The 24,893-nt window shown below is 38.8% G+C and overlaps 4 protein-coding genes across 5 annotated transcripts in view; 2 read left to right on the forward strand and 2 right to left on the reverse strand.

The window, feature by feature from the left end:
* Positions 1-24,893, reverse strand: part of Elp4 (Elongator complex protein 4) — a 315,058-nt gene that overhangs the window by 25,047 nt on the left and 265,118 nt on the right. The window lies entirely within an intron of this gene.
* Positions 2,263-11,786, forward strand: Sra-1 (Cytoplasmic FMR1-interacting protein Sra-1). Of its 2 annotated transcripts, none has more exons than XM_076807704.1 (19): positions 2,263-2,520; positions 2,730-2,957; positions 3,055-3,234; positions 3,320-3,501; positions 4,607-5,131; positions 5,225-5,429; positions 6,220-6,434; positions 6,517-6,647; positions 6,724-6,894; positions 6,964-7,046; positions 7,760-7,828; positions 8,002-8,075; positions 8,143-8,548; positions 8,620-8,819; positions 10,081-10,610; positions 10,674-10,768; positions 10,857-11,095; positions 11,181-11,328; positions 11,417-11,786. In XM_076807704.1, the coding sequence occupies exons 2-19, from the start codon at positions 2,748-2,750 to the stop codon at positions 11,630-11,632; spliced, it is 3,879 nt and encodes a 1,292-aa protein (XP_076663819.1). In that variant the 5' UTR covers positions 2,263-2,520; positions 2,730-2,747; the 3' UTR covers positions 11,633-11,786. The 2 variants fall into 2 exon arrangements, with proteins under 2 accessions (XP_076663819.1, XP_076663820.1); XM_076807705.1 differs by having other exon boundaries at positions 2,742-2,957.
* On the reverse strand, positions 13,084-16,806 carry LOC143366580 (WD repeat-containing protein 55 homolog). Its single transcript, XM_076807706.1, has 7 exons — positions 16,624-16,806; positions 16,373-16,552; positions 16,018-16,210; positions 15,753-15,935; positions 14,136-14,209; positions 13,691-14,075; positions 13,084-13,376 (listed from the first exon to the last, which is right to left on the reverse strand). The coding sequence occupies exons 1-7, from the start codon at positions 16,649-16,651 to the stop codon at positions 13,118-13,120; spliced, it is 1,302 nt and encodes a 433-aa protein (XP_076663821.1). The 5' UTR covers positions 16,652-16,806; the 3' UTR covers positions 13,084-13,117.
* On the forward strand, positions 18,817-24,775 carry LOC143366705 (E3 ubiquitin-protein ligase TRIM33). Its single transcript, XM_076807976.1, has 11 exons — positions 18,817-19,291; positions 19,705-19,934; positions 20,023-20,303; positions 21,240-21,350; positions 21,424-21,618; positions 21,682-21,794; positions 21,941-23,146; positions 23,315-23,474; positions 23,549-23,732; positions 23,827-23,979; positions 24,056-24,775. Exons 1-11 carry the CDS (start codon positions 18,961-18,963, stop codon positions 24,227-24,229), a joined length of 3,138 nt encoding a protein of 1,045 aa, XP_076664091.1. The 5' UTR covers positions 18,817-18,960; the 3' UTR covers positions 24,230-24,775.

Raw genomic sequence — 24,893 nt, forward strand, 5'->3', positions numbered from 1 at the left:
GGCCAGCACTGATTTCTATCTCTCTCCGTTACCTTTAGGCTGTGTTCCGAATCACGCATACTGCGCATAGACTGCAGAGAAAACCGTTCCGTTTCAGTCTATGCGCGCATTGGTGTCGTTGGTGGCACATAGGATTCCCTAGAATTCTCCCACTTCTAGCGCATGAAGCGTACAGTTTATGCGCGCATGCGTATTTGTCTCTTTACGCCACTTTACGCACGCTTTGAAAAACATGCACCAAATTATGTGGTCCTCTCCTCAAAGTGACAGAAAATGTAACCTACATATATGCTACATGACAATAAATCTTTATTAGATATTTCGTTTTTTTACGCTACATTTGTCAACTTTTTATAACTTAACATCCTTCAAAAAATATTATTGTTACGCCGCAAAACTTTATGAAATCGGGTATAAGATCAATGTCCGCATTTCTAATCATGTAACAGTTCCGCTATCGTAAAAATACATTTTTATTATTTATTTGTTCATCAATCGACAAAAAACTTATTAGGCGTAATATTTAACCTCCCCTTTACACATAAAACAAACAAGAAGTATTTTGAAAAACATTTTAACCTAATAATAGTCTATTTAATATCTAGTATAAAATGTCTATTTCTGCTCAGCGGAAATGCTCGCATGGCACGTATAGACCGAAACGGAACGGTTTTCTCTGCAGTCTATGCACTCAATGCGTAAATCGAAACAGACCTATTTTTTTTTCGTGCGCGAGAGCGAACACGTGGAGTGAAAGTAAGGAGTAAGTGAAGTGTAAATTTGATATAAAGACAGCAGGAGGAATCTAGGGAGATGCTCGAGGAGGAGATGGGGTCCGGAAATGAATATTCGGACTTGGAATTTATCGAAGGTAAAGGGGTTAGTTTAGGTTAGGTTAGGTTAGGTTTTATTCTTTCCTTTAAGGGGGTAGACACGGGTAATGCAGGGCGCTGTATACCGACACAATCTGGCCCCCAACATGGGTTTGGGATTATTCATTTTTCGTCGTTTATGAGCAGATTTTGGGCTGGGCTAGGACTCAGTCGAAAGAGGAAGGTTCAATGTGGAGCGCTCTGCTCATGGTTCAACGAGATTGTGTTGATATCTAATAATAAGTGTCCAAAGTAGAGCAAAAGTCGACAAAATACACCTGCAGAATCCAACTATTTTTAAGTCACTAAAAGAGTTTTATGACTCAAACGGTGAGCAAAGCGCTCCGCATTGAATCTTCCTCTTTCGAATGAGTCCTAACCCAGCCCAAAATCTGCTCATATAAGGACGAAAAATGAAAAATCGTAACTGCATTCCAAAATACGAGTTTCGCCATATTGGCGATAATACAGAGTAAGTCATGTGGCAAATTTAGTTCAGGTAGTGGATACGAGATGGTGCCTACTTAGGAGAACTGCTGTGGGGTTTCGTGTTTGTGTAGTGGTATGCCTGTTTGCGCGCGACTTTATAATTTATCGAATGAATGAAGAATGAATGAAGTGAGTTATAAATGTTTATAATTAATTGTTCTTCTGTTTATTAGTTGCTAAGGTTTTTGTTACATTCTTTGTATAAATTTATTAAATATTCTGTTCCCTGACCTAACGGACGTTTTCCTTAATTCCTCGATTATTCACGTTGTCTATCTAATCGGATATCCCCCACACTGCCAACGTGGAATCACAGCAAAACTGAAGCGTTAAGATCATCTTGAGCAACGACTATGGGTGCTTTCCACTTGCGCCTAAATCGACCGCACCCACAACCGTAGGAATTTGCCGTTCCACTTGCTTATATGCTGTTGTGAGCAACGTCTAGAAGCACGCGTTTGACGCTGATAGGAAATCCCGCCTTTGGCGCTTGAATTGAATTACGCGCGAAAATCACGAACGAACAGGCCAGACCCACCTTCGAACGTGGATTGCCCGTGGTCGCGTCAATGACGTCATTCGTGACGTTTACAACCACGGGCGTTGCGGTCGATTTGGGCGCAAGTGGAACGCACCCTATGAATACCTGACGTCTTCAGGGAAACAAGATCGTCTTCTAGAAGATGATCCTCTGACGAAAGCCAAAAGCACCCTGCGCTCTCTACTGGCATCTAAAAGACCGTACAGTTTCATCATTGGCTCATAGATGACGGAAGTATCGGCGCATGGTTGGGTGGAATGCGTCCGTGAGGCGTTGTTGCCATTTTACTTGTTCGCGCGCGCGTAGGTTGCAGTTTTAACGGACGACCCTGTATAGGTGCATACAGGATGAATTGAAGTGCACATGCATATGTATGTACAACTATTTGTATGCATATAGTGCCGTGCGTAAGTGTTGTTGATGGATAATCATCCTATGTTTTCCCGTGAGAGGGTGGAGTGTTAGATTCAATTACACGCATTTAGAGCACGATTTTACATCGCCCCATCAAAATGAATTAATTGCATTGTACAGTTTTTGTAAATTATTTCGTTTTTTCCATAAAAACGTATAAGTTTCTAGCGTATTTAAGTCCCCAGACACGTAACCTCAGCGGAGGTATGTAATATAAAAAAGTAACAAATATTTCGCATAACTTTTTACGTGCAGCTTGTAATTTCTGCGAATTCTCGTTCATATCCACAATCTTGAAGCTTGAAAGTATGTGAAACCTCAGAAATGCTTCTAGAAGACCAGCTAATTTCCTGTTTCAAGCTCTAATTAGATGTAAGGATTATCAGTGTGCTAACAGTTGCTTCCGCATGCAGGTTCACTTTTAGATTGCGATGGCTACCGAGAAAGTAACTTTAGGCGATGCCTTGTCCAACGTCGATGTGCTCGACGAATTTACATTACCCGATGAACAGCCATGTATCGAAGCGCAGCCCTGTTCTGTGGTGTATCAAGCCAATTTTGATACTAATTTTGAGGACAGAAATGGTTTTGTTACCGGTATTGCTAAATATATTGAAGAAGCTACGGTTCACGCCAGCTTGGTAATTATACTCAAAGAAAAGAAATTTGTAGTACAGTTGGAAAGGGAATGATTTTTAGTACTAGCACTTAATAACGTAAGTTAATGTTCTTTTAAAGAATGAATTATTAGAGGAAGGTTTGAAACATGCCGTGATGTTATATACATGGAGATGCTGCTCCCGTGCAATTCCTCAGCCGAAGTCTAACGAACAACCAAATCGAGTAGAGATTTATGAAAAGACTGTAGAAGTATTAGCACCAGAAGTAAATAAGTTATTGAACTTTATGTATTTCCAAGTGAGTGTTCAACTGTTCGAAGATTTTACCTTGTCTCTATTGAGACATATCGTCTATGAAATTACTGTATGATGCTACTTTGTAGAGAAAGGCGATCGAAAGGTTTTCCGGGGAAGTAAAACGTTTGTGTCATCACGAGAAACGGAAAGATTTCGTTTCCGAAGCGTATCTGCTTACTTTAGGGAAGTTTATTAATATGTTTGCGGTTCTGGATGAACTGAAGAATATGAAATCTAGCGTAAAGAATGATTATTCTACGTACAGGAGGTAACTATTACCTGTTCGGTTCAGCATGAGCTATTCCGTGTCAAAACGAATAGGTGAAAAATTTAGTTTCACCGATTCTCTTCAAAATTACAGCATTTGTCGATAACCTTGCAGAAAGAAAGTATACTGAATTTCAACGGCCTATGTCAAATAGTTTTCGAAATATTTAATGTTAGTTTCGAGAATTCAAACAAAATCGGCTGACGCGTCATCACTTAAATTGTAATATCTCGGTCATTTTTTAAGATAATGCCACTGTCTTGGGTTCCTTTTAAAGCTGAAGGAATGCTTTCTCAAACGATATATAGAATATTTTGTTTATTGTTAATAAACTTAACAGTAATCGATGTCAAAGTTTCAAATCGCGATTTGATGTCGTTCCTACTCACGGTCCGGCTTGAAAAAAATACCATTCGATTCGTTAAGTCTTCAACTAATAAATGCCTTTTTCAAAAAAGTGGAGAGATTTTGGGAACAGTTAACAAAAAAATAAAACTTACGATAGTGCACACCGCTTGGAACTGCACGGATCCCACGGTTAGTCCGCACGCACGCGTTTTCAAAACAATAGCCTAGCGTAGGAAAGTATTTATATACGATGGATTAAAACAAATTTTTCTGTCAGTGTTTTCGGTATTCTCGAGAAAAATAGTAGGAATATCTGCTCACCATTTAAAACATTAGCAATAGTAGGCACCAGATATTCCTACTATCTTTGAAATTTTGACATCGATTACTGTTAAGTTTATTAACAATAAACAAAATATTCTATATACCGTTTGAGAAAGCATTCCTTCAGCTTTAAAATGAACCCAAGACGGTGGCATTATCTTAAAAAATGACCGAGATATTACAATTTAAGTGATGACGCGTCAGCCGATTTTGTTTGAATTCTCGAAATTAACATTAAATATTTCGAAAACTATTTGACATAGGCCGTTGAAATTCAGTGTACTTTGTTTTTGCAAGGTTATCGACAAATGCTGTAATTTTGAAGAGAATAGGTGAAATTAAATTTTTCACCTATTCGTTTTGACGTGAATAGCTCGTATACGAGAGTAAATATGTTAGATTTTTGTCACCTGTAATTGTTCTCTTGTTTCAGAGCTGCTCAGTTTCTCAAAGTAATGTCTGACTCTCAGACATTGCAGGAATCACAGAACCTATCAATGTTTCTAGCCACGCAAAATAAAATTCGCGACACAGTGAAGGAAAATTTGGAGAAAATTGCGGGATACGAAGAACTACTCGCAGATGTTGTGAACATATGTGTCCATATGTTCGAGACTAAAATGTACTTGACGCCAAATGAAAAGCATATGTTGGTAAAGGTCATGGGATTCGGCTTATTCTTGATGGACAGCGAGCTGTGCAACATCAATAAATTAGATCAAAAGAAAAAGTTGAAATTGGATAGAATCGATAGGATTTTTAAGAATTTGGAGGTAGTCCCACTGTTCGGAGACATGCAAATTGCACCTTTTAATTACATCAAACGTTCTAAACACTTTGATGCATCACGATGGCCGTTATCTTCTTCGTCAAATAGTATAAGTCCGCAAGCAGACCTTATGGTGCATCTTCCACAAATTAGAGAAGATCATGTAAAATATATTAGCGAACTAGCAAGGTAAAGATAAATATTTACAATTCATAAACCTACAGAAAATTCTTAGTTTACGAATCCATAAGGAAACCGTTACTTTTATTTATCACGATATAGGTACAGTAACGAAGTAACTACGACATACAAAGAATGTGGCAGTGATGGAGAGAATCGGGATACCGCAGAATTAGCATTACGCGGATTGCAATTACTTTCCCAGTGGACAAGCGTAGTAACGGAACTTTACAGCTGGAAGCTTCTTCATCCTACCGACCATCATATGAATAAGGAGTGTCCACAGGAAGCCGAAGAATATGAAAGAGTATGATCGATTATTTACGGTTACTTTATTAAGGGGTCATGCTCAGTCAGGAGGCCGAAAAAGGGTGGTCTTTGGAAATTTTTTACTCAAAAGCTATAACACATTTCTCAAAAAATCATTTTTCCTTTTAAGGATTGCATCTAGTACCGTGCATCGTAATTTTTTTATTTAAAAATATTTATCAATAACTAAGTTATTGTCCACCACTCGAAGGTTCTCTCTAAAAAAAAGGCTTCTGCGGTGACCACTGCTGCTCGATAGTCGATCATGTAAAATAAAAAATTCAAAAGAATTTATTTATTATATTGTATTATCTAGTATTTGAATGAAGGATATTTTTATCCGATGCTTAGTTTTCTTTTAATTGACGAAAATTAGGCACGATTTATGATAAAAATGAAACTTTTACTTTAAACATAAGCCATTTTTCCCCAAATCAATATTTCGAAAAATCCTTCGTTCAAATACTAGATAATATAATATAATAAATAAATTCTTTTGAATTTTTTATTTTAGATGATCGACTTTCGAGCAGCAGTGGTCACCGCAGAAGCCTTTTTTTAGAGAACCGTCGAGTGATGGACAATAACTTAGTTATTGATAAATGTTTTTAAATAAAAAAATTACGATGCACGGTACTAGATGCAATCCTTAAAAAGAAAAAAGACTTTTTGAGAAATGTGTTACAGCTTTTGAGTAAAAAATTTCCAAAGACCACCCTTTTTCGGCCTCCTGACTGAGCATGACCCCTTAACAATATGATTTGGTTCAACATATTTTATTCCGGTAGGCCACGCGTTACAACTACACGGATGAAGAGAAATTTGCTCTGATGGAAGTCATTGCGATGATTAAGGGACTACAAGTACTAATGGCACGTATGGAAACTGTTTTCATCGATGCGATACGTAGAAATATATACGCAGAATTGCAAGATTTCGTGCAACTCACGTTGCGAGAACCATTGCGTAAGGCGATTAAAAATAAAAAAGACCTTATTAGGAGGTTTGTATATTGTCAATGTATCGTGGTACAATATGTAATTCTCTTCTGAATCACTGACTTAATTTCCTTACTATACTTTCAGCATAATTGTGTCTGTAAGAGAAACATGTGCGGACTGGCATTTTGGAGTGGAGCCATTAGGGGATCCAGCTTTAAAAGGAAAGAAGGACCCCGATAATGGATTTGGTATCAAGGTACCACGAAGAAATGTTGGTAAGATACAAAAGGATAGTTAAATTTTTTAAGATTGTTCAACTCTTCGATTTCTAATAAAAATGTATTTTACTAGGGCCTTCTTCAACGCAGCTTTACATGGTTCGTACTATGCTGGAATCACTAATCGCTGATAAGAGTGGTGGAAAGCGAACTCTGAGAAAAGATATCGATGGCCAGTACCTTGTACAAATTGATCAGTTTCATAAAACTAGCTTTTATTGGAGTTACCTCTTAAATTTTAGTGGTAAATATAATTGAACAGTTATAACTTCTATGCCGGAGTAGTTTACTAATAAATTCTGTTCCTTTTTAGAATCGCTCCAAGACTGCTGCGATTTATCCCAATTATGGTACAGAGAATTTTATCTAGAAATGACCATGGGTCGGAAGATACAGGTAAATGAGAATTGCTTTTGAATTTCTGCTCTTTGCTCTACGCTCGGAACATAAACACTTCTTAATAAACATAGAAGTAAACTGTTCTGTATTACTATATAAAAAATACGGATATTCTTCCGAATGGCCCCAGTGACCGATCGACACGAGGTTTGATAGGAGTGGTGGGGAGGGGGTGTCGACCCTACATCTAAAATTGTAGCTTCGGGTATTTATTAGTTTCCGAAATATTAATAAAAAATGATTAATTTTTTTAACTGCATACACACAGTCCTAACGGGGTCCATCCTGCCCCCCTCCCCCTCCAATCTGTTCTACGAACAGCTGGACGCGTTTCCCTTACCACTATATGCCCCTCAGACGCCTAAAAGGCACTCTTATTTAGCTGAAATTCAGAACCAATTTTCTTGAAAACGAAGCGTGATATTAAAAAATTGTATTTTATCTAGCCCCAGCCAATACTAATATCCGGAACAAGTTGGAAAGTGAAACGCGTTGTGTCGGAATAAGTTAACAGAAATACTAAAAGTTTTTTTTATTAATATCTCGGAAACTAATAAATTCCCGAAACAACAATTTTAGATTTAGGGTTCACACATGCTCCCCACCCCACCCCTCCCCTCAAACCTCGTGTCAATTGGCCACTGAGGCCATTCGGAAGTACAGCAAAAAATACTACCAAAATAACATTTTGGGCTTGATTTCATGACTAGAAATGCCAAGTACGTCACCAGCATAATGAAGAGTGCAGCGACTTGATCACCATGGAGAAGCGTATCCAGGTACTCTGTCACACCCTGAGTGGTCATAGAAACGTTAATTATGCTTATAATTTGTTAACTATATAACCATCAATATGGTTTGCTGATATTATTATTACTGCGTTCTTGTACAATCGTGACAATATCAAAGTTATTTCATATAAATTTTAAAACTAATTTAACATACGTTTCAGTTTCCCATTGAGATGTCTATGCCATGGATATTGACTGACCACATACTGCGAAGCAAAGAACCATCAATGATGGAGTAGGTCCAAATGTACTACATTCATTATTTGAAAAGACGCATTTTGTAACATTACATTTATTTTCAGGTATGTTTTGTACCCGCTTGATTTGTACAACGATAGTGCATTGTATGCTCTGACAATATTTCGTAAACAATTCCTTTACGACGAAGTAGAAGCCGAAGTAAATTTATGCTTCGATCAGTTTGTTTATAAACTAAGCGAACAGATATTTGCTCATTACAAGCAACTGGCTGCGAGTATACTCCTAGATAAAAGATTTCGAGTAGAATGCGTTGCTCTAGGAGCATACTTGCTTCCGTATCCCCGTGCTAATAGATACGAAACATTACTGAAACAAAGGCATGTTCAGCTATTGGGAAGGAGCATCGATTTGAACAGGTTGATCACGCAGCGTATTAACGCAGACATGCAAAAGTCATTGGATTTAGCAATTAGTAAATTTGAATCTGGTGATATTACAGGCGTTGTGGTAAGTCGAATGGTCTCATTTAACGATTCAATTTTATCTTTAGTTCGCCACAAAAGCTTTGCGTGTTTCAGGAATTGGAAGGGCTTCTGCAAGTCAATCGACTTACTCATAAGCTTTTAAGTAAATGGCTTGCACTGGACGAATACGATGCAATGTTCAGAGAAGCAAATCATAACGTCCTGGCTCCGTATGGAAGAATCACCCTGCATGTGTTTTGGGAACTGAATTATGACTTTTTACCTAATTATTGTTATAATGCTGCAACAAATAGGTATAACAGTACTAGGATTATATACAAATAGTCTAAGAGCTGGCTACATAGGGGTCAACGTGACTCAATGCAGTCACCGTTCTTATTTAAAAATATTGGATTAGTATTGCCAAATACGAAATCGCTGGTCTGCCGCGTCAGTCTGGGGAACTAACGCGGGGGTGGACGGTGAAACGGGTAAAATTTCTAGCGCAATAACGTCATTCTTGCAGTTCTTAACTTATTGTTTACGCATTTAATGAACGATATGCAAAATGGCAGACCTCCAAGTGGAGGATAAGACCTTGAGCAGACGTCGATGAAAAGTGCGATACGTGGCTTGCGCGTTAGTGCAAGGGAGATGTATACATCTGTTTCTCCTTTGCACTAGCTACTGTGGTTTGCAAAAATGTTGACAACCGGATGCTAAGCGGGGCAAGGGGGCTACCTCGCTCGCGCCGCCTCACTCTCTGCCGCGGAACTCCCCAAATCCCCACTTGTAGGTTCTTAGCGGCATACGCTGCATCCCTCGCTCTTTTCGTCACGCGGTGCTGCTGACCGATTCGTTGACGTGACGCGTCGGCCAATAGCGATAATAAATGTGCCTTACCTCTACCACTGTGTTAGAGAACCGTGGGCTTATGAGGATACACTCGCTCGGACCACCAAGTTTCTGCTCATCAATATTTTTGCAAACCACAGTAGTGGGACCGCCGCCGGCCGCATATTGGAGCGGCCCTAAAGGCTGCCTTACGGCTGCCGTTCCAATATGCGCAAGCCACGTATCGCGCTTTTCATCGACGTCTGCCAAGGTCTTATCCTCCACTTAGAGGTCTGCCATTTTTCATATCGTTCATTAAATGCGTAAACAATAAGTATGTGAAATTTCAGAACTGCAAGAATGACGTTATTGCGCTAGAAATTTTACCTGCTTGACCGTCCACCCCCGCATTAGTTCCCTGGACTGACGCGGCAGACCAGCGATTTCGTTTTCGGCAACACAAATCCAACATTCTTAAATAAGAATGGTGATTGCATTGAATCACGTTGACCCCTATGTAGCCAGCTCTCGGTCTAAAGGCTCCCACGGACCAACGCGAATATTCGCGGCGCCGCGGATCAAATAAGGCTGCAGTTTTTCATACATGGCGGCTTATGGGCAGTGTTATTTGATCCGCGGCGGATCCGCTCCGCGCCGCGAAATTCGCGTTGGTTTGGGGGAGCCTTAAAACTGGAACTTGGTAATCTCAAATACATACTTATAGTGAAATATGTGTAATAGGTTCGTCAAATGTCGTGGCCTGCAATTTGTGCAGCCTGTGCACAGAGACAAGCCTCTACAAATGTCCCATCACTACCTTTGGGGAAGTAAACAATTAAATTTAGCCTACAGCACGCAATATGGTCAATATTCAGGGTTTGTTGGTCCACAACACTTCCGCACGATGTGCAAGCTTCTTGGATATCAAGGTATCGCAGTGGTGATGGAAGAGCTCTTAAAAATTGTCAAGTCCTTGATTCAAGGAAGCTTACACCAATTCACTAAGACCTTAATGGAGGCCATGCCAAAAGTTTGCAAGCTCCCGCGATACGACTACGGATCCCCAGGAGTTCTGGGGTACTACCACGCCCAGTTAAACGACATCGTGCAATATCCCGATGCCAAAACCGAGCTCTTCCACAATTTTCGCGAGTTCGGTAACACAATATTATTCTGTCTCTTAATGGAGCAAGCATTGTCGCAAGAAGAAGTTTGCGACTTATTGCACGCGGCACCGTTCCAAAATATACTGCCTAGACCTTACTGCAAAGGTAAGACTTTCATGAAAAATAGAATTCCTGTATTTCGAAAGATTCAAATAATCTTAATTCCAGAGGGCGAGAAACCGGAAACCAAGCAGAAACGATTGGAAGCTAAATATGCAGCGTTACAAATTGTTCCGAATGTAGATAAATTGGGCACAGCGAAGGTGAGTAATACCGAGCATACTACGAAAACTCTAGGCATGGTATTCAATTTCATGTTTGTAATCAAGATTCTATTAATCGTTTTTGTAGCAAGCAATGATTGCCAGAGAGGGGGATTTATTAACACGAGAACGACTTTGTTGCGGTTTATCGATATTCGAAGTGGTACTCAGTAGATTGCGTAGTTTCTTAGATGACCCCATTTGGGTTGGGCCCCCTCCAGCAAACGGAGTAATGAATATTGACGAATGCACAGAATTCCATAGATTATGGAGTGCATTGCAATTTGTCTACTGTATCCCTGTTGGAGATACAGAATTCACTGTGGAGTTAGTAACACAAATGTGTACAAAGCTTCGTCTATTATTCCTTACCGAAGTAGAAACTATTTACGTAACGTCCTTTCTATTACAGAGAATTATTTGGCGAGGGCTTGCACTGGGCTGGATGCACTATGATAGTATTACTTGGTCAGCAGAGGAGATTTGAGGCTCTCGATTTCTGTTATCACATTCTAAGAGTACAACGCGTCGATGGTAAAGACGAGAATGTTAAAGGAATCGTAAGTATTTCTACCTAAGTGATATTCGATTAAACGCGCTGTTAATAGTATGCACAAATAATCTATCATTTTTGTCCGTATTTAATAGCACTTGAAAAGAATGGTGGATAGAATTAGAAGATTCCAAGTATTAAATTCGCAAATCTTTGCTGTATTAAATAAGTATTTGAAGAGCGGGGATAGCGATGCAACAAGCGTCGAGCACGTTCGATGCTTCCCACCTCCGATTCATCCGTCGCTTGCTCATGCACAGCAGCAGCATTATCACACGCCGGAATATTTACGACAAATGAATCACCAGTAAAGTAATATATTATAAACAGGAGTATTTGTAATTCAATATAATTAAGTCTGAGTCTCGCTCTTTAAATAATGCGTAAATACCTATAATAACATTTTTTTGGAGTATTTATTTAAGATTTTCAAAAAAAAAAAATAAATTTGGAATATCCATTAAATTGCATTCTATATTCTTATCGGTATCTGTCACTCGAATCAGTTTTGCTCTTGCAATACGAGATTACATACTTCCCGCGTTCATGCACGATATATTGTTATACAAGAGTTTCAATGTTTAACGTATTTGAAGTTAAGAAGACTATTCATATCCTAAAATTAAGTTTACAATGTACACAGGAATTTACATAGTTATTATCTGGAGACTATAGGAAAGCAAAATTAATATTATTTAATTCTGTACCAAATTACAAACTTTTACATTAAGTGTTACGTAAAGTCAGTATTATTTATTATAACGTATCGAACGTAATTTCAATTTCACGATGTATTACGAGTTCTCGTATTTTTTACATTATACTTTGCATATCTGTAAGATTTCTATGTTACGTGGACGTTTTCTAACGATTAAGTGTAAATTCCTAAAAATGTATGGAGCATTTGTAATCGTAGTGGAAATCTAGCGAATTTTTATCTCTATTTAATGAATCTTTTTTCGTAAACATATATATAGTCCATACTTAACGGACTTCTACTATTGTTTTACAAATAAAAAGAATTGTATGATAAGTAAGTTATTGTAAATTACGAATTGTACAATGCAGTAGCATATACTTTATAATATTTTTAGGAAGGTAAACAAAACTAGAGGAACAGATTGGAAATCAGTGTTTCTGTATTCTTTTCGTAACTAGTCTTTGGTAATATACTAGTGTTACATTATTTATTATTTACTGTATGATCTACATATATGTACAAATAGTATTTATATTTATTTCTATGTTGTGACTATCACATAGAAATAAGTAGTAGCAATAGTTTTTGTTCTGTAGTATCAAAATATACTATGAAAGGCTTAATTTATGTTTAAATGCTTATACTATAAACAGTTGATAATTAAATTTGAAGGACAATGTTTTTTAAATTAGAAATCATTCGATTCATCCCAACGAGAATCATTCAACAGTGCGTAACAATCGTGGCGTTCTCGTTGATCATAAATCACTGCAATACTTAACATTGTCCTTTGGTAAGTGTGACTTGCGCAAATTTCATATGTACTTTTTTAATACAACTATATTTACACATGTCTATTGCCAGCTTCAAGCAACTATAATACAGCGATCAATTTTTCAGTATCAACATGAACGATCAACGTCTGTATTGTACTTCAGCTATCCGTTAAAAGCAGATTTGAATATAAAAATACAAATGTTCAGTAACTTATGAACAATATACCTAATAACTCTTATGCTTTACCGTATATAAAGTTATAATTTTAAAAATAAATACACAAGATTTTGCATAAATTATTATTATATTTATCTTAACATTACAGGTCCGAAAAAAAGTTCGACGCGTTATCAATTTTACTACTTGGAAGATTGTGTTTCAATTGCTTCTGTTTCCCGCCCTTGACACGCTCAACAACATTTAGAGTTTCAAAATACTGTACATTCCAAAATTTGATATCGTTGTTATGCGAGGAAGATGCAATTAAAGTGCCATCGCAGTTGACATCGAGTGCTTCGATGGACAAGCTATGCTGCCCTACTACTCCAAGATTGTGATGAGGAAATAAGCTTGTGGCTCTACGCATTAAGGTAAAGAATATGTATATTACTTTGTATAAGGGACATTCCATGCGAACTCGGACAGATTTCGGAGTAAGTTTTCGTAGATTGCTGAAATTTGAATATGTTGTAGTCTTTAGTGATATTTAAACGTACCTCAAAGGATTTTTCAGAATTTTGAAAAGTCCTTTGAGGTACGTTTAAATATCAATAAGACTACAACATATTCAAATTTCAGCAATCTACGAAAACTTACTCCGAAATCTGTCCGAGTTCGCATGGAATGTCCCATAAGTATATCGATATATTTTAATAGTTGAGTTATGTCTTACCTAAGTATTCCATCTTCTCCTCCTGTTATCACAACATTCTCAGTGATTGGGACCATACAGTTTATAGCCTTCTTAGTTACACTTGGAAACTCATCGGAGTGAAGACCAAATTCTCCCCAATTGTACACATACATTTTTCCTTTGCTAGTAGTTGCCAAAACTTTTGTTTCATTTTTAAACAGACCAAGGCATGTTAACTCCTCTTCATACTCTTCCGACTGAACATGTAATTTCTTTCCGGGTATATTGAACGTAGTAAGGGATCCGTCTCCACTGGCACATACCAAATACTTTGCTTCTCTATTCGTTATAATAGAGCTCACATAATCTTCCATCTTCTTTAATGAAAATATAGGTGTACTTTGTTTTTGTCTAAGATCCCACACTAAAAACACAATTTCCATATAAATATCTGATACCAAAAACGAAGAATACAATTACTTACGTTTTACTACGCCATTGTCGTCTCCTGTCGCAAATAAATTTTCTCCGATCACAGTCATCGTGTAAATTGGTTCTCTACGATATAAATTATTTATTAATTCTATACTAGAGATACACCGACTAGTGGCCGACTAGTCGGTTAAGCCGACTATCCGGCCACTTTTGTAGTCGGCGACTAGTCGGTAAAAAAGGCCGATTGATCGGCTCCATTTTTCTGAACATTTACCAATTTTTCTTTCTTTTTTTCTACCAAGATTTATAATTTTACTACTAGAGATATACCGACTAGCCGGATAGTCGGCCACTAGTTGGTATATCTCTAGTAGCACCAGGGGTTGAAAACAGTTATGATATCGGTTTCGGTTCTCAAAACAGTTATGAGAACCGAAATAATCTTGAAACAGTTACGAGTCAAAACGGTTCTGGCCTATATGGGTTTCGGTTCCGTAGCGGTTATATATCGGTTATACAGTAAACTCTCGCTATGGGCTGGGCTCGCCTCAACCATGCGTAAGCGCCTTTTAAATTATGATTAAATAATAAATCTGTGAAGAATAAATTGATTCTCAAAAGTAGTTTTACTTATAGTAGTTTAACTATTTATTTTTTAATAAAGACAGTGTCTCGAGGACGAAAACGTGTCTTGCTGCGAAATATAATACTCTTTGTATTAAATTCAACGTGCTCGCCACTAGCTCAGGAATACAAGTGACTCTGGCCAATTGTTCTTAAACCCTCTGACCCAGAGAATCGCTCTTTGCGTTTGTTTATAAGATCCTTCATCGCTGAGCCCCTCTATCTAGAATCTCTTTCCAATACTTAATTTACAGATGCTGTCTTTCATTTCAGCTTTTCCTGCATTGGTGGAGTTTTGAAAAGAGAGACACCAGATAGAGAGGCCCAGCGATAAAAAGACTTCTAAACAAATCGAATTTCCATTAAAAAAATGTGACATTGATCGTAAATATTTTGGAACGTGCCACGCATACCCGATGCGTAGCAGATAGGATACATTACTGTTATAAAACCGATATAACCGTTACGGAACCGATATAATATCGGTTCTGCAGAACCGTAATCGAAATCGATATAGCCAGAAATTTCGGTTCCTTATAACAGTTATTCAGAATATCGGTTCCTCATAACTGTTTCAGTCAGAACCGATATATATCAGTTTGAAACAGTTATTCTCGGAACCGTTTCAACCCCTGGTCAAAACCCTAGACCAGCGCCGTTCAGGATTTGCCCGCACGGGCAACAGATCAGGCTGCCCGGGGCAAACACTTGTCGGCGGCGAGCAAGTCACGCCTCCCCAGGCAATACGGTACAGATGCCGGGACGAACAAGAACCGTGCGTCGGCTCAACAGTATTAGAATGAACCTGCTAACACATGCCTGCCTACGCATTTACGAGCCTGTACAACCATTTCTCCCCACTCCGCTGTAACAATAGCTGACGTCACTGCCCGGAGCTTCGCCCACAGCGTTTGCCCCGGGCAATGGCGGGCGCCCTTGCCCGTCAAACGGTAGCCTGAACGGCGCTGCCCTAGTCGGTACACCTCTATTTTATACGAAACTGTAAAATTTCATAAATCGAGAATAGTCATTTGATACGTACTCGTGTGCGTTCTCATACAATCTCATTAACTTTTCAGTTTCTACGTCGGTAAGCATTACAGATAAATCCTTGGCGGTAGAAAACAAGGTTGTCCCGCTTTCATTAAACTCTATGTCACGGCACGCCTTGAGGTGTAATTCTAAAGTTGACACAAGTTCGGTTTCTGTGTTACTAAATTTGTACCTGAAAAGATTCATGTAAGTATCGTTACATAATGTTATTCGTAGGGAATCGCTGTGTAATATCGTGTAAGTATAAGATTTACAAGTAGACATCTCCTACTATGTTAGCCACGGCAATAATGTCCTTATTAGGGTGGAAACATATGTCCACTATATGATCCTCTGTAGTAATAGGCGGAGGATGGTTTGTGCACGCATCCTTTGATCTAATTATTGCTTTTACAACTTCGTCTTCCTCCTCATCCGCGTTCAGTGTAACTGGTCCTGCGCTACTACCTTTAAGAACGATGGTAGAATAATTATTTGAGTTTTATAATTGGTAGCAAGTAAATACGATTAAGGCGCTGATACAATTATGACAATGCTTGATGTTTACGAAATATTAATCAGTACCAATCAGATTTACATTATTTGAACATAAAATGGTGTGAAACATACTCGCATGGACAGGAGCCTGATTGTTATTGAAACCAGAATCTTTTTTACTCTCATCTTCTGAATCGGATGCATCGCTGCTACTTAGAGAATCATTATCATCCGTGCATACTTGCATGCTATCGTCACTGTCATCGCTGTCAGAACTATCATCGCTTTCATGATCGTCATCGGCAAAGCTATCTGTAAATTACCTGTATTTACAACAATACGATACAAAAGACAAGAAATTACTTCTATTTACGAGCACGTACCTATTAACTTCTCCATATTTAAATGCATGATTAAAGGGCACAAAATACTTCGTTTTCAATCCTCTTTATCACCTATTATTATTTACAAACTTTCAAGTTCTGTGTGCCACGTGAAAGTTGGTGAAAGTAATGTAAATTAAAATTCTATACAGTAAATCCTCATGTAGCTTTAGTGTATAAATAGCATAAATTGTCATGCACTATGAACAACCCTTTACGTTTCACCTTAAGGTTAATTAAGGCGTATTCTAATTAAAACAGTGTGGATCGATTGCATTTTTAATAGCGAATAGGGTAACTCGCACTGACTCTGTACTGGTGGCAAAAAATAACTTGGATTGGTTGATTCTTATAGAGCTATCTTCGTTTCTATCAAAAACAACCAATCCAAGTCTTTTTCTAGCACCAGTGCAGAGCAGTGGTGGGTCGGTATTTTACACCGCGTCGCAAATTTACATTAATGTACGTGTATGTCGTTTTTAAGCCCATTTTATACGTGTCATTTGTCGCAAATGTAGTAAATAGAAATATTCATTATTTCAAGGTTTCAACAATTAAAGTGTTGGGAAAATGTTCTTTCTGATTCGCTTGTTGTTTGCATGCGAATACTGTAGAGTTTTGTAAAATACGGCGATTACGTAAAAAACTATTGGGATTGGCATGTTGCGGGACTGGCTGGGAATTCTGACTGTTTATGGGAATCTCAATGTGGTCCGGTGTCCGTGGAACCCAAAAGGGTTCTGCTCGCGAATCGTGCGAAGTTGATTGAACAAGACAATTTGTAACGAATAACTTTGTACGAAATAAAGATTATTTAAAGATTGATCAAAGGTTGGGCTTTATTATAACACGTCCGTGCTTTTAAAATGTCGGTGATGAATTGAGAGGCGAAGAAACAGGCTTCTTTGTACGTTCGTTCTCTTTTTTAAAACATTGTTTTTGAGCAATAAGGAAGGAGGCGAAGACAAATTTCAAATGTAATAAACCTTATCCTTAACTCTTTAAAGTTCGAACTTCGCGCTTTAAGAACTTGCGCTAAACTCGCAACAGTACACTCGGCTCAAACGATTGTGGCCGATCGAGATACGATTGTATTCGAGCTTACTAGAGTTGGCTTTTTTACATCGCTAACATTCTATAGTATTTCATGAACATGGTGAAGGCACTGTCAAACCAGAGGTTCCCCTCTAGAACACTTCTAGTTCATGTTGAAACACCACTGTGGCACCATCTGCCTATAATTGTCATAATTATATAAATCTGCGCGATCGAAAAGTCAAATGACTTTTATTGCAATGAACCTCAAGAAAAACCATAATAATTTTGACACTATAAACGATAAACTTGTAATGTCCAAAGTAAAGAAATCAACGGATTTATAATGGAAGACACAAATAAATAAAGCGGGATGGTGGGGTAATAAAGAAAATAATGGGAACGAATATTATGTATTTCGTACAGATGACAAGGGTTAGGAAACCAGAATACTGAGATGAATAAAGTCTTGTGGTATTTTATTTGTAGCAGTGTTCATAGATTAAAATCCAAGACGCTCGTTAGTGCAGAGCAAAGAAATACGCATTTACTTATTTCTTGGTGTCATTTATGCTACAGCAGCGCGAACAGAGCTGATCGTGCAGATTTATATAATTATGACAATCATAGGCAGATGGTGCCACAGGGGTGTTTCAACATGAATTAGAAGTGTTCTAGATGGGAACCTGTGGCTTGGCAATGCCCTCACCATGTTCATGAAATACTATAGAATGTTAGCGATGTAAAAAAGCCAACCCTAGTAAGCTCGAATACAATCGTTTGAGCCGAGTGTACCTCGCACTGACTCTGCACTGATGCCAGAAAATTACTTGGATTGGTTGTTTCTGATAAAAACGAAGATAGCTCTATAAGAATCAACCAATCCAAGTCATTCTTTGGCACCAGTGCAGAGTCAGTGCGAGTTACCGAATTCGCTATAAGTGTAAAATAAGGCGAGTTAGGTATTTAACAAGAACGATACAAAATATCAGCTTAGCCTTTTGAGCTTAAAACAGAGCAAAGAAGAGAATTTGAAATAACGCGACAGGTTTATCAAAACATATCGATTCTCATGAGGATTACCATTCTGAAACTTCCGGAATTATCGAGTCCTCCACTTCAGATGGCGTTATTTTACGCAGGATTAATTTCAGTATACAGTCTCCTATCTTAACTCCCGTAAGTGGAATGGAGTAATGTAGCATGGTGGACCATGGCGCTACACAGTTTAAGACAGATATATTTTCATAAGTCGTAAAAACGATTCGCCTGCGTAGACGTTTGCGCTTAGATACATTTAACATGGAGACTCGGACGAACGAGCTATTAACAACGGGCCCATTGGCAACGGTTAAGGAAGAGCCAATGGATCAGACTGGCGCGAAGCAAGACGCGCAACAATCTCAAGTGCAGGGCGTTTGCATCGAGGAAGAGTGCGAGCAACGTATCGAGTGCACGACCGAGGGTCAGGAGCACGAAACGCGTGCCCTTTTATCGAAATGTGTGTTCTGTGGAAAGACATTTACCTCCGGTGACGATCCGAAACTTCTCGAGTGTTTACATGCAGCATGCTCCGCATGTGTCAACACTAAGCTCACCGATCCCAATACTTCGGTCGACGTGGACGTTTTGTGTAAGGCTACGTTATGCACTCTTATTTACACTTCAGCTTTTCTCTCGGTATTCACAATATAGTATTTGTAAAAGATTTTCTCGTATTCATTTAGTTACATTGTCTGTTTTAGTCTTAATGTACGATGATAAATTTTAGTCCCTTTAAATTATACGTGCTTCGGTTCGTTTTTAAAAACTATATTTATGGAACGAAAACATTGAAATTTGCGTTTCTGGGTCTGTGGAAACGGGAATTGTAAATGTACATGGAAGTGTTATTTTCGTTAAAAATCAAAGGTTATTTTCTGAAATTTGGGTCAGGGAAATTTTATTTCGATTAATAAGTTGAGAAAGGGGGAACAGAGTTTAATGATTCCTTTGTAAACATCGAGTAAACTTTTGGTTGAAATAAATTTTTCTGCATGTTCACAGTGGAAAGCAATGTAGTTGCTTGCCAAATCTGCAATGTCACCACCCAAGCGGATAATTTAATCGAAAACAGATTCCTTTCGAAGCTCATGGAGGAGGATAGTAATCCGGGTACAGACGACGAGTCTAAAGAAACAGAAGAAGAGAAAAAATGTACCAGTTGCCACGACAATGCTACCGCTACGAGTTGGTGTATAGAATGCGAAGAATACATTTGTCAGAACTGTGTTATGGTAATTGAACCTTGGAACTGATATCAATCTTTTTATATGTATTTCTTCGGAAAGTTGGAAATTATTTCGAATTTTATATTTCTTCAAGGCACATCAAAGACTAAAAATAACAAAGGATCATACGATTAAACCAAAGGACGAAGTTGCCAATGACAGGGATAATGTTAAAAAGGACAACAAAAAGATACCCGGCTATTTATTTTGTACAATTCATTCTCACGAGCAACTGTCTTTATTTTGTCAAACATGTGATAAACTTACTTGTAGGGATTGTCAGCTAAGCGAGCACAGAGACCACAAGTACAAATTTATTCATGAAATTGCTGCAGAAACGCGCGCGTCTGTGTCAACCTTACTCAAAGAAGTCAGGTAACTCCCTTGCCCTTTGTATTTTATCCATAGCGCTTTTGGTAATTATTTAGAAGTTTTCCATCCTCCCTGATTTCAATGATTTTTTGATATGTTGTCGGGGACACGATTCTGAACAACTTCTTCCTATACATGTTACCGCCGCTCGACCTTCGTTTCCGAGATATTCGCGAAAAACTGCTGCTACTACGTGGGAACAGGAACCCCCGTAGCATAAGAGGACACGGAGTAACGAAGATCGGGGGGAGTCGGCGGTAGCTAAGGTGGCTAAGGCGGCTGGTTTGCGCGCAACGAAATCTGAAGATCACGGCTTCGAGTAGTCCCGTTTCCGAGGCTCCTTTTTTCCCGTGATCCTACATGTATTCTGCCGTATACCTACCTACAGTACGCGCCCGTGGCAGCGTATGCGCCAGCATGGGACAAAACGAATGACGAAGCTGACCTTCGTTTCCGAGATATTTGCGAAAAACTTCTTTTGACTCATTCCGACGTAACGCATTCCACTTTCCAACTTGTCCCAGGTATTAGTATTGGTTGGGGCTAGATCAGAGCAGGGGGCGCGCGCCCGCTTGCGGGCGCGTAAAGCGTGGTAGCGAACCGATATAAGTCTGCGTGTTGACGGGCATCCGCAAGTTTCTGGTTCAAATCTCTAAACCCCGCACTAATCTAGCCCCAACCAATACTAATACCAGGGACAAGTTGGATAGTGGAATGCGTTGCGTCGGAATAAATCAACAGAAGTTTTTCGCAAATATCTCGTAAACGAAGGTCGTGCGGCGGTAACATGTATAGGAAAAAGTTGTTCAGAATCTTGATCTTGATAACATATGCAAAAATCATTGAAATCGGTGAGGATGGAAAGCTTCTAAATAATTACCGCGCTTTTAGTTGGATGTGTCGGCATTGTGTAAGAACTTGTTCTGTTTATGCTTTTAGTTATAAACGAGTTCTGCTGAAAAGTGCAATGAAAGTTATAGAAGATAGACAAGTTCTTATTTTAGAAAAGAAGAAGAACTTGGTGCAGGATATTACGCAAATGGTGGTGCAGTAAGTTATTATAAGCTTTCTGTATTTCTATATAAAGGCATTTAACGACAGTTTGCGCTCACCGTTCTTGCAGATTAACGAACGCAATTAATACACGAGGAAAGCAATTAGTAATGCGCTTGAACGAAGTATGCGATCAAAAGCAAAACACGCTGAACGAGAAGAAAGTTGCGCTAGATCAATTGTCAAAGCTTACGGACCATTGTATTCAGTTCGTGAGTCACGCCTTGAAAAAGGGTTCGGACATGGAATTACTCTATAGTAAAAAGTACGTATCATAGCTCTGGTTGCCAAACATTCGTTTATCTATCATATAATATCGTTATTCTAGATCCGTTACGAGTCATTTGCAAAGGATAAAAAGCAGACGAGCTGACATTCCTAATCCAGAAATACCTGTTAGAATACATTTGTCTTTGGAAAAAGTACCAGACTTGATAAAAGGTTAAATTAATATAAATAGGTGCTTAATTATATTATTAAATATCAGAAGTTTGTGATATTGCTATGAATTGAAAATCTTTTATCATTTTAATCGTACTAGCGCGGCGAGACCTGCAAAATCGAATACCCCCTTTTTTAAATTCCAGTGGTCTCATCGATCGGAGCAATAGTCGTGGATGGTAGAGTATATCCATCGATATCTCCATTAGGTGGAATAAATGCACCGTCTATGTCGTATAATGAATCTCCGCCGGAGCAAAAGCAAGTGAATCCATCGGTTGTTCAGATGGATGGTTCTCCTCTAGCTGCACAGTTACCACCTGCTACGCAGCAATCGAACAATATGCAACAGAATTCCTATCAACAAGTGCCTCTTCATTTAACACCTCAGCAACAGCAGCACCAGCACCAACAGCACCAGCAACAGCAGCAGCAAGCACAGTCGCAAAATTACATGCAACATTATCCTATGAATAATCTGCCACCTCGGTCGTCGCCACAGGCACATCAGTCGCGCGTGCCGTATGGAGTGAACTTTAATAACAGATTACAACAGCCGATGATGATGCAGCAACGCCCATTAGGGAGTTGTCATCAGCAAGTAACGTCGTCCACGCATCCTCATCAGCAAGTTCACATAGATCAACTAGGGCAAAATACAAGTTTGCGCGGGCTTCTCGCGCACAATCCTCCTCCCTACCGACCTTCCACGAATCACGTCCCGTACCGAGTGCCACCGAGTTACAGGTACCCTTCGAGTAACTCGCAACGCCCAGTGCCTCCACACGCCTATCAGCCGACAAATACGTCCATGGTGCCTGGTATGAGGCTCCAGCAATGCAACCCAGCATCCCCGTCCGCGCAGCATTTAAATTACCCCGTTCAACAACCCGCTGCAGCTCGCTGGCACATACCGCAGAACGTTAATCCCTGTCTTCCTTATTACCCCTCCCGCCATCAAGCCACGCCGCCCATGCCAGTTCCTATAAACGATACTTACAAAATAACGTTAAAGAATCAACAATCAAATGCCAATCAAAAATATAATACACAAGCGAGCACTGCCACCGATAATCCGCCGCAGTCGCAAGGTGCAGTCTCTGTTGGCCATACAGTCAGCTCGTCGGTACCCAAGACGCCCAGCCCCGTGCCGCCGGGGAAATCCGACGAGACCGAGAAGAGTTTGGACAAGTTCTGTCAGAAATCGTTGAATGACTTGATGCTCACTATCGCGAAACTAGATAGCAATGGGATCGTGGTAATACCGGAAGCCCAACGAAATCAATTGGATTCTGCTCAAGTAGATAGTTCCACCGATGAGGGAATGAACCCGATGGCTGAGAATTCGTCAGGTATTTTGATAGCTTAAATAAACCCTTAATATCTCGCGGTGTACTAAATGATTCTAAGCGGATCGAGGGACAGCATAAACATGTAATTAACATTTGAAATACTTTTAGAAGAATATCACATGTAATCCTAAGGTGATAAACGCGCGTACATAATTATATGTTCATTAGATAATGCAAAAAGTGCCGCAGCGTCCATGACAAAGGACGATCCGAACGAAGATTGGTGCGCCGTATGCATGGATGGAGGAGACGCAGTGCTATGTTGTGATAAATGTCCAAAAGTCTTCCACTTGTATTGTCATATTCCTAGTTTAAAATCGTTCCCCGAGTAAGTATACGAGCAGTGTAATGTAATCGGCATATAATCCTGTAATTGATGTGAAATTTCTTTGCCCCCGCTAGTGAAAGCGAAACTTGGCAGTGCATGCTATGTACGAATGTACTCGATTGTTCGGACGATGCGTCCGGAGAGAAAAGGCCAAACACGATAAGCACGAAAGAGTTGCGAATCGCGCAGAGAATCGTGCTGGAACTTTATTGCCAGTACGAGCAAAGTTTACCCTTCCGCGAAGTTGTTTCTAGCGAAGTAAGTTTATTACACGAGGCTTCGTGTGTGTGTGTGTGTGGTAGAAACATACAAAGATGCAGAAGTAATATGTTACGTAATTTGTTGCCAACAGATAGTTGACTATCACCGTATTATAAAAAAACCAATTGCGTTGGACGTAATTAGAGACAAATTAAAACCTGACCATCCGAATCATTACGCAGACTTGAGACAAGTTATGGCAGACATCAGACTAATGTTCAAGAATGCATTTACGTACAACCCTGTAAGTATGCAGTGTGTTAAATGTTCCAAACATATGTAAGAGCTATTAATAATCCATTTATCTTTCTTTTGTTCAGGTCGAGTCGCAAGTATATCAGGAGGCTCGAAATTTAGAAGAATTCTTCGAGAAATTATTACTGAAATGGGCGCCGAATTATGCTTACGATGATCCTTTCCTTTCAGCCGATAAAGACGAAGACGAGGAAGTGTTTCCTCCTAATAGAAAATACCGACGTATAGTTACTGACTAATCATCACTTTTCACAACCGAGCACTTGGAAAAGTATGTTATTTTTTAAAACACCCAGTAAAATTATATTGCAAAGTAATCTATGGACGTTTCTTAGTTACATTAAGTATTGCTTTCCATGTTTAATGAATTATAATGAACATTATAATTATCTGATGATATTCACAAAGCTATTTGAACAGTCAGCATTTATAATTATAGTGTAGAATTGTTTTTTTTTTGTTGTTTTTTTATTCAGAAGGAAAAATTGTACAGCATATTGCATGAATTTAAATTAATAGTGAATGTAATTTTATTCACAAGCTTTGTTTACAAAATAGTCTGATATTTCTCATCATTCACGAAGTTAGTCAATTTAGAAGATAATTTCCGAGTGTGCTTACCCATTGAGTTACATAATTCAACGAATTAGTGGAAAGTTATTGTATTAATTTTACAATGAAGTATTTCATTAAATACACGAGTATATATTTTTTATAAAGTATCACGACTTTATATAAATACATACTATCAATTTCGAATAAAATTCTATGCTGAGGGCATTGTATTAATTGTTGAGAGAACTTAGGGCATATACACATGAAGGAAGCATGCAGTGAGCGAAAATGTAGACAGCGGTCGAAAGAGAAAGATATACATTGAGGATATCCCCTCTCTTTCTAACA

Source organism: Andrena cerasifolii, chromosome 3 (assembly GCF_050908995.1).
Source record: "Andrena cerasifolii isolate SP2316 chromosome 3, iyAndCera1_principal, whole genome shotgun sequence".
NCBI lineage: Eukaryota > Metazoa > Arthropoda > Insecta > Hymenoptera > Andrenidae > Andrena > Andrena cerasifolii.